The sequence below is a fragment of the Microtus pennsylvanicus genome, chromosome X (genome assembly GCF_037038515.1).
Source record: "Microtus pennsylvanicus isolate mMicPen1 chromosome X, mMicPen1.hap1, whole genome shotgun sequence".
NCBI lineage: Eukaryota > Metazoa > Chordata > Mammalia > Rodentia > Cricetidae > Microtus > Microtus pennsylvanicus.
In genome coordinates this window covers 31,868,222-31,878,762 of record NC_134601.1, presented here as the reverse complement: position 1 = coordinate 31,878,762, position 10,541 = coordinate 31,868,222, and the positions used below count along the sequence as shown (strand labels likewise).

At 37.1% G+C, this 10,541-nt stretch overlaps 1 protein-coding gene across 1 annotated transcript in view; it reads right to left on the bottom strand.

Annotated features, from left to right (window-relative positions):
* Positions 1-1,059: 1,059 nt before the first annotated feature.
* Il1rapl2 (interleukin 1 receptor accessory protein like 2) overlaps positions 1,060-10,541 on the bottom strand; it is a 1,189,456-nt gene continuing 1,179,974 nt past the window's right edge. The window contains exon 11 of the mRNA XM_075958150.1: positions 1,060-4,902. Within this exon, the coding sequence (XP_075814265.1) occupies positions 4,205-4,902 (698 nt within the window). The 3' untranslated portion in view covers positions 1,060-4,204. The remainder of the gene's footprint in view (positions 4,903-10,541) is intronic.

Genomic DNA, 10,541 nt, shown 5'->3' with positions numbered 1-10,541 from the left:
TGAAAAATATTATTTTTCTACACTGAAACCATATTACAAACACTGCTTTCTTCATGAATGTGATGTATAAACTATTTGAGAACAAGAATTGTGACTTAAAATTTCCTATTATATTTTGTGCACTGGCCAGTATACAACAGGCAGTCAACAAATTTAATGATTGACTTTAACACCATCTGGAAAAAATATAGTTGAGAAAATAGCAGTGAGCATGTAGAAAAACAAACGTAGGTAGTTGTACATAATTTTACAAGTTCTGTTTACATGGTAATTAAGTGGAGTGATAAATATTCTTCTTAAATTTCTCTTAGCTGATTTCAGTTTCTTTTAAAGGCAACTTTGATATGAAAGAGTTTAAAGTGAATGATTAAGCTTATCAAAGTGCTTCATATGTTTATCAGAGAGCCTTAATATTTAAAACTCTGACCGTGTATCAGGCATCTCACAATAAAAATGCATGAGTAATAGAGGAACTGGAGCCAGACAATTTTCAACATTAACTTCACTCCCCAAAAAAGAGTAACAATGAGTCAGTGTTCCTATTTAGCTGATCACTATAGGACAACTTTCCATCTCAGCTTTAGTATCAGTTCATTACCTCACCTTGGGAAATGAAGACAAGTACTCTGAAGATTTATACGTGTAATTTTCAGGGTATTTTCTTTGGTCATTTATTATTATTATTTTGGAAAACACATTGTAAAAGTGAATAGTTTATATTCTCTCTCTCTCTCACTCTCTCTCATATATATATATATATATATATATATATATATATATATATATATGAATATGAACTTGCAAGTGTACATGCCAGAACAGGATGCTTGGTGTCTTTTCCAACTTCTCCAATTTCCTGCCTTGAGACAGGGTCGCTTATTGAACCAAAACTTACCTTTCAGCTCAGCTTCAAGACCAGTTAGGTCACAGAATCTTCATCTCTCTACCCTCCAATGATAGGCGTGCCTGGCATCCATATTCAGGTTTTTGCATAGGTGCTAGGGATTTGAACTCAGGTTGTCATACTTTTAGAATAAATACCTCCCTAACCCCCAAAGTGAAGCCATTTCCTCTTTATTAGTTTATTTAAAAATAAAATGCCAAAAGACAGCAAAATATTTAGACCAGTGATTCTATACTCTTGTAAGCCCTATTTAAAAAAAAAAATACAGTTGTCACAGATTTTCCTTCCTCTACTTGTCAGAGTCTGCTTGTTTTTGCTTGCAGTTTTCCAGCTGATTACATTGCAATCATTTGGTTCCTATTCATCTTCATCTCAATTCACACTGAAATCCTATAGATGTGTCTTCACAACTGAACTGTTTTCGCTTCTCACTATAGCCCTCTAACAACTTCCAGACGCACAATATTTACCTTCCATCCACAAGCAAAACATCTTTCTTTTACATGATGGCACACTGGATTCAAACCTTCCTGGAAGTTTGATGGCAACTCTGTGTCATAGTTCTGAATGAATTCCTGGTAGTAGGACAGATTTGGCTCTAATTCAATTAAGGTTTAGAGGCAGTGATGATATAACTTTTCAGAAAATACACAGTTACATTGTTATTTCTCTGGTTTGATCGGAGACCATAGTTATGAAACCTGCCCAGAAGTCATATTTTGCTATGTAAAATAGATGAACATGTTGTCCATATCTGTGAGCATTGTTTACTCTCAATGGAATGTTTTCATTTGTACATATTATCATGCTTTTTGCATATTTGTATTTTTCATTCTGGTTTTCAGAACATTTCTCCTTTAAAATTCATTTTGGAAATGTATTTTCGCATACAACAACATAAAAATAAATTTGTTACAAGTGTGTAAGAACTGCTTGTAACCATGGTTCCTAGATTTCCAAAATTCAGTGAAAAGTTGAAAAGGGGGGAAAAAGCCTCATCATAAAAACAACTGGAAGTATATTTTGTGTTCTCTACTAAATACTTATTATACCCCATGGGCTATATCTTTTCTTTTAAAAAAAATCTCAGATGAAAATTAAATTTTGAATTGCCATCTAGAAATAAATTTTTATAGATAGTATACACATTAGTTCCTGAAAATGGTAGAAAAGGTTTCTTGTCAAGGTCTGCAGTACAAGTGTGAATGCTCTGTTTCTGCGCACCTCCAAGCAGTGAAAGGACACATTGTGGCCAGCCAACTCAAATTGCTACCCACGTTTAATCATTGTAAATAAAGGAAGCAGAGAGGCCCATGTTATATTTTCAGAACTGGCATGCTCAATACAGAACTATTAGTTTAAAAATACGACTGAACATTCTATTTGAATTAATCTAGATTTCTGTGAAAAATAAAACAGTTAAAAAGTACAATTGTCCACTTAGAGCACACAGCACTCATTTCATGCACATTATTAATTTAGTCATTACATGTAGCATTAAGGAACACCCAGAGTAAATACAACTTTGTAACACAGGAAAAACACTTGAGAATTGATACATTTTCATTTCGAAACACCTATGGTTTTTAGAGAAGTTTCCATTCTTGGTGGAAAAAATACATCTATGAAACGCCTACATACATTGAACAGGCCTCTTCAAAGGAGGAGCTAATTGTCTTGCTGTGAAGTGCATGTGTATCACTGTGAAACTTTCACATAGTCTGGTGCACAATGTATTTTCTGACCAGTTAGATATAGGAAAGCAACAGGGAACCAGGTATTTTCACGGAACAGACGAATTACGGGGAACCAATCATGGAAAGAGATTAGAGACAGGTCACAGCATGTTTTCTCATATTTGTTTCTACTTTGGGGGTCTCACAATCACAAGGGGTAGACAAAGTCTTAATTTTTACACATTTTGTATATTGTCCTTGTTTATAATTGTCCAAGAACCATTTGCAAAGTTTCTGAATCAACTTTGATATGCAGTTAAGAAGTTGACCACCACAGGTATCAAGTTGGAGAGCACAACAAATTAATTATAAGTGCTGGAAAGACATAATCCTCAAGAAATGCTAGAGTAGGGGTACATTTCTTCCAGCCATTAGGAAACAGGCTATTGACAAAGATGTTCTGCCATGGTACAGTCACAGTTACTGCATGAGGGCAGGCAAGTTTACTCTTTCAAATAGATTCTCTGAAGCACCTGAATACAGATACTTCTGTGGGAGCTTTGTACGTAGCCGAAAAGATTCATTGTATGTACAGGATAGTCCATTTCACAACTAGGTTGAGAAGAAAACGTCTGCAGTGGCTGCTCTCTTAGTAGTAAACGTGAATCACTTAGCACTTCATTTCTGAACAGTGTCGTCACTTCTTTTCAACTGCAGACATTTGCTGTCAATATATGTTTAAGTTCAACTTGCAATGAGGCTGAAAAACAAGTAGGGCAATGCCCACATCTTCACAGAAATCTTAGAGAAAATCACAAGAGTGTTGGAGGGAAAAACAGGTAAATGCAAATGTTTTTAGGAAACAAGAAAAGGTGTACTTTAAGGTACATTTTCAATGTTGTAAAAATGTTGTTTTTTTTTAATGATCCAGAAAGGCTCACTAAAAATCATCTTTAGAGAGTTTAGAGCTGAGCATTCATTTGCTTCAGGAATGCACGTAGATTACCTACCTACCAGTTTGGCTACAGTTGATGTGCTTGTCTAATAGAACTGAAAGCTGTTATTTCAGGCTGTTGGTTTAGTCTACAGGAGTTGTCCATTATGTTGAAGAGTTTCAATCATACTTTTCTCGACTGATCTTCCTGGATAAACAGCCTTCCGATTGGCTGCATCAATATTTTTTCCTTTGTTATTCCCAACTGTTTTTAGCTGTTCTATAGAAGTTCTCTTTTCTCTTAAACATTCATTTACAATTTTCAAATTCATTGAGTCTCTAGGATTTCCTTTTTTTTTGAAAAATATGTTTAAATGCTGAACTCCTAAACATGGGCAGTTCATGTGGTGCCATAAGACCTACTTGAAAAGGACACAATTCAGTTTTTTTTTCTTTTCAGGAAAAAATAAAACTGTACATTGGGACAAGGTGCTGTACTACAAAATCAAGACCTTCTATTCCCCGACTATTCTATAAATGTAAACAAAAATAGTTAAGTATAAACATGATTTTTGTGCCTTTTTCTTCACATTTTCAGCATCTTGATGCTCTTAGGTTCCATTTATGCTCAGTATAGCATAGCACAAATTCCATATTCTCATGTTCAGAGACACTGATATTTTTTTCCCACTACCAAATATCACTGGTGAAGCTAAGCTCTTTGGATGATAATGGCAGTAGGGAATTGTTCCTTGAGAATTCCTCAGTCTCTTTCAGGGGATTATTAAGGGGTATCTGTCCATTGAGTAGTGTCAGTGGCAAATTACAGTAAGTATGGTGGTTGCCTAAGGAAGGTACTGGCAGGGTGTTGGTCGGCATCTCGTGTTTGTATCCTCTGCAACAGTGCCTCATTTGCATTGAATCCGAATGGTGGAAATCAGGGAGATCAGCTTGCGATGGCACCATCGTGGCTGAGGTACTCGTCATGGCAATTGAAGGGATAGGCTGAAGTTCTCCAAAAAGCCCCTGTTCTGCAGAGTCTAGCACATGGCAATGGGATAGCATTTCTTTTTTCTTGATGGGCATTTCATACACTAAGTGCTTCCAAAACTTAGAATTTAATTTGCTGCTTTTGGGCCCCTTCCACTTGATCAGTGATAGAAGTTTGATGCTGTGCTTTAGCGATTCCACTTCCTGGCAATTCACCTTTCCTTTTAATTCTGTACACTCAATCAAAATCACTTTGATTTCTCCACTGACTAGCATGTTGTGGAGTCTGCTTTCCAGTTCGAAAATACTCCATCCCCGTCGGAGTATATAGTCTGGAGTTAGCACGATAATAAGCCTTCTGCTTTGCTCAATGCATCTTGTGAGATCTTCAATGTATGCTATAAATCACAGAAAGAGAGAAAGAGTAAAACAAAGGCATTGCCAGTCTTTAAAGCATTAGGTTTGCATTCTAGATCCAGTCTTTCACTAACGTCCGTTGCATTTTCTCTTTTGTACTGCACGTTCAGAAAACCCATGTCTGCAACAATTTAGAAATTATGAACTGATTAAATTATTATTTTCTTTGCCTTATTATTACTTACAGTGTACTGATGACCCATACAAACTTTGACTTCTTCAGAGTTTAGCTGTCTTTCAATACTTTTTGTTTATTTAATCACTTAACTGAAAACAAACTTACAAACTAGTTAGTTTAGTAAACAAGTAATCAACCAGTTGATGAAAAATAAACAGAAGTCCTTTAATAAATGGTTATTTTACTTCTGAGTTTGGTATACTTTCCTCCTTCTTTTCTGTGTTTTATATTTACAACTTTTAACTAACAAATAATACTGGTCCACATGAATCCTATTTCAACTGCTAAAATATTACAGAAATTATGTATGTGTGTGCTATCAACATGAGAGATTGTGCGAGAGAGACAGCGGAAAATCTCTTCCAGCATCACAATCGCTCTGGCCATTCGCAACATTAGGTCCTCAATATTGTCCTTCAAACTAACAGATAGGGAAGTGATGTGTGTTCGTGAATTAAATAGGAATGATCCTTTGCTTTTTGGTTCAAGGACGAAGACTAAAGGATGGAGTTAGAGATGAGAATGGTAATGGAATAGAATGACTGGTAAAGAGGAAAGGAGGCCAGATACTTATAAACAAACTTTTGTGTTGTAATTTTGAAAACTTGTTGAATATGTTATGGCTTTCTTCCTGGTAGAAAAATACTCATATTGCCTCTAGGTTTGTCTATCCCATGCATTAATCCTTTTGAGATCTCATTTCCAACAGTCTCATCTGCCATAAAGGGGAGCCCATATAGGTGTGTTTAACAAATAGAGACTTGGACACGGTACTGCACCAGAAAGCAGTCTTTACTAAGCAGAGCAAAAGGCCCTTTCTAATATACAGTGCCCTCTAGCAAAAGCAGTGCTTATGGAAGCATGGCGACATTTGCCACAACAAATCTGTCCTACGTTATGGACTGCTTCTGAGTAATCACATTCAGCACATGTTGTTGAGAAGGGGGACATCAAACAGCTTGGTACAAGCCATTTGAAAAGAGAAACTTGGTTTACAGATGCACATTTTACTGATGATCTTCTTTTTCCAGTATCATATTTTTTTTTAACCACTGGCAGCAAGAAAACTTTCCAAAGCAATAATGAACATTTCTACACACCTCCACTCATAAACAACAGGAGCAACAACAAAACAAACATTTAAAAGAGATACATGGAGTTTTCCATTTAAACAATTTCTTGCTAAAAGTGTTTTTAAAAATATGCTTCAGAATATTCTCATGCAGTAGTTACATTTGACAGTATTTTCGAGTAAGAGGCTAGTCACTGAATTCGAATGCAACCTTGGAATAATTTTAAATGCTTTTCTTTATAGATTTTGTATCCAGTGGGGAGAGTTGTCATTGCAATCTACAGAAACACTACACACATAGCAGTGGGGAGGTTTCTCACTGAGAGAACTGGTGAAACAAAATGGAAGGAGAGGTGGAAAGTTTCAATAGAGTGGAAAGATCCTATCCCAATGTAGCAACAGCTCTGACTCTTCGTTTTCTTCCTTCCTTTCTGCTCCCAAAAAGAAAGAAGTTATGTGGGAAGCTTCATCATTAGAAGTTGGATCTGTAAGATACAGTAAAATAAACTATCATGCATCTTTGCCATGATGCTTCTCACCTTTTCTCTATAGCAAAATGAAAACAGAAATCCCACACCCAGAATCATGGTATTGGTGTAAGAATACATGCGGTTATATTTTACTTTTATCAGGTGGGTAATGAGTTCATTGTAATTTCACAGAATTTCTGTTACTAATAATTTCTCAAGACTTATTTTCAGCATCATTCTTGTCTCTTCAAATTGTAGACTACATTTTGAAATTTTAAATATTAGGGCATGAACTTTTCAATAGTCATGGTAAATGTATCTTCATGACAAACACTATTTTATATTAGGCTATATTCTAAAGGTATCTTTAAAAACAAAGGTTTCTGGTGAGTTGAGTGAGGATGGTGAACGTGATCAATTTTCACTGTGTGAATTTCTCAAATAATTAACCAAAATGTGAATATTTAGAGCAGGAATAAAAAGTTGCTTAGAGAGAGGAGTTAGGATTGGGTAAGGCAATCTAAGAAGGTAGGGACTGAACTCTGCAATATGTCTGTCATCTCAAGAGGAAACAGCAGTTTTCAGGGGGAAAAGGGACACCAGAAGCCATAAAGATACCATCTGGGACTCCCTGTCATTTCTGAGAAAGGGGTCCTAAGTTTTTGGGAATTTTTTTTCAAAAGTAAAATCTATGTATCTAGCCGGGCGGTGGTGGCGCACGCCTTTAATCCCAGCACTTGGGAGGCAGAAGCAGGTGATGGAGGAAGGTCATTGGTTAAAAAATAAACTGCTTGGCTGGCGCTCATAGGTTAAAACATAGGTGGGAGGAGTAAACAGAACAAAATGCTGGAAGGAAGAGGAAGTGAGCTCAGAGAGGCCATGCTGCCTTCTCCCAGGCAGACACATGTGATGAAGCTCCGACCCAGGATGGACGTAGGCTAGAATCTTCCCGGTAAGACTGATGCTACACAGATTATTAGAGATGGGTTGATCGGGATATGAGAATTAGCCCGTAAGGGCTAGAGTTAATGGGCCAAGCAGTGTTTAAAAGAATACAGTGTCCGTGTAATTATTTCGGGGCATAAGCTAGCAGGTGGCCAGGGTGCTGGGGACACAGCCCCACAGCTGCTACTACAAGCAGGCGGATCTCTGTGAGTTCGAGGCCAGCCTGGTCTAGAAGAGCTAGTTCCAGGACAGGAACCAAAAAGCTACGGAGAAACCCTGTCTTGAAAATCAAAAAAAAAAAAAGTATGTATCTATATACCTTGACATAAAGAGAAATTGTAAGTCAAGCAGCAATTAATTTAATTGAGCTATCATGGACTTCAGCTTTCCTAGTAACATTTTGGGATGGGGAATAGAAGAGCGTAAAATATTTTTCCTTTAGTATAGATGTCCCAGTTCACACATCTATTATGTATTTTACCATTTTACATGTAAGCAGAATTCAATATTTATGGATTTAGGGGCATCTTAGAAACTTTTGTCCCCAGAACAAATTTCTTAGGACAGTTCCCAGTCTGCTCAGCTGCACAGGGTGTGGGTGTTGAAGAGAACCTTGGAGAGAGGGAGTGGTCCCCGTCTCCTGCATACTACACTGGCTGTGCTTATCCTGGCAAAGCCTAGTGGAGAGCTGAGGCAAACATCCAGATAATTCGGGCTGAAAACCTGCTGTGGAAGAAAAAAAAACCGGAATTATCCTGGTTTGCCCTATATATACATTAATCATATGTACTGGAGTTAGACAGTCCATCAAAATTTTCCCTGGGTAGAAATAGCCTAAGTGTCCCAAAGAAAACACAAGTCATTTGCTTGGGCCTTGAATTCTGTGTTCCATTTTACTTGGTGAAAAAGCAAGTGGAAGTTTTCAGATGTGAAGCCCACATTTCACTTCTTGGGATGGTGATCAGTGGCTGGGCAGCAGCCTCAGTATTTGAAAGCAGCTGGGGAGGTGCAGCTAAGAGCTGCCTGTAGAGGAGGGAGAGACTGTGCGCTCTCACTTTCTGGCTCTCTGTTTTCCTCTCTTTTCTCTCTCTTCTCCCCCTCTCTACCACTTGCTGTCTTTCTTTCTTTTTTCTTCCTTTTTGCTTTTTCCATTCTTTTCTTTCACTTCCAAGTTTTTTCTTTCTCTTTCTTTTTTTCATTATTTTCTCATTCATTTCTTTCTCCTCCCCCATCCTCCCTCTTTCCTTTTAGCCTTTCTCTTTTTCCTTGAAAATAAAAACAAAAATCAGACTGTCATGAAAAAATGTACGTAAGGAAGAAGAAACAAATGAGGCATGGTCTAAAGATTGTATTTGCTAGTTTTTAGCCAGGGAGTCTTTTGCTGGCTGTGTATGAAGCAAATGCTCAAGGCAATCCTCCCCTCACCTTGGGGCTGTATATCTGTGTCTAATGACTGTGACTTTACACCTGGCCTTCTAAGATCCATGACCTGTTTTTGGGTGGCCCATGAACAAGGAGTGACATTTTTACATTTTGAAAAGATTTTCTTTTGAGGATGTGAATAAGATATAAAATGAACACGATGCAAGGGAGAGCCTACGTGATCCACAAATCATAAAGAATTTACTATCCGGACCTTTCCAGAGATTTGCCACCCCCGAATTATAGACCAGGCAGGGCGGTTAGGCTTCAAACAGTTCCAAATAAACTAAGCAGAAGCAGGTATCAAGTTAAGACATTGCTGGTCCAAAGCACAGTGTCTGACAGTCTGACAGGCAGTCAGGTTTGCCCTAGAAGGCTGTGGTTTTGTGGGAGACATTTTAGAAGCCTTCAGAAAACGTATTAAAAGGCTTGTTACCACAAAGTGATAATAAAGAAACATTTTTCAAAAAAAAAATCTTCAAATCCTCAGCACATCTGAATACTCACTACAGCTTGCCCTGACTTGTTCAGACAAGTTTAGCAACAGAGTAGAAAAAAAAATCCCTTAAAAGATGCTTTTTTCATCCCACATAAAAATATGTAATGTCCCTTAAATATAAGGTCCCAGAATCATGTCTTTTTGCAAGCTTTGAGTTTAAGTAACTTTTGATGGGAGTGAAGACCAAAGGGGGTGATACTGTTTCTTTTTTTCTCTAGAGGAGTCTGTGAAAGCACAGGCAGAAAGAGAGATATGGAACAAAGCCAGACAAGCACATTTAACCTATTCGTGACCTCCAGAACTAGGCAAAGAAAAAAATCTTCAACGGAATTTTGATTGAGGTACTTAAATTAGGATAGGAAAAATCATATTCTACATGGCGATGCCAGGAAGTATCTCCTTTTGTCTTATCCAGAGATTGACTTCTTGCAATGCATTGTCCACTAGACCCTCCTTGGGCAATGTGCAAGCCACCAGCATCATTGTTGGTGCAAATCCATGAAAGTGACTACCTAAAACCTTCTTAAAATTATTATGAATTTGATTTAAAAATATCATTCAGAAGTCTGATAAAGAAATTCCAGTGGGTTCATTTAGAAAAGTATGATTAGATTAAAAGAACTGATCTGAAAATGAATTGTGCTTGTTTTAATAAAGCAAAGGGCAAAATGAAGGAGGAAACACTAATAAAACAGAAACAAAGAACAGCAGTCCCATTTAAGTGCATTTAGAGGGATATGTATGGCTTTAAAGACTTCATACCCTTCGCATTCTAAGGCTTTGTGTTGGCTTGTAGAGGTAGAGAGGACAGGAGAAAAAAAATCAAACTCCATATTAACAGATTCTTTGGTAGTCTGCCTCTACCGATAATTTTATTTTGCAAGTTAATCAATGGGCTATTTGCAAATTGTTTTTGTATTGGTTCCTGAAATTATTTTAGTTTTTTTATAAGAGTATATAGCATATTTTTAAGTTAAAAGATCAAATATCTAGGGTCTAGGCATGGCATGATTTGGTACTCTGCCATATTCAAA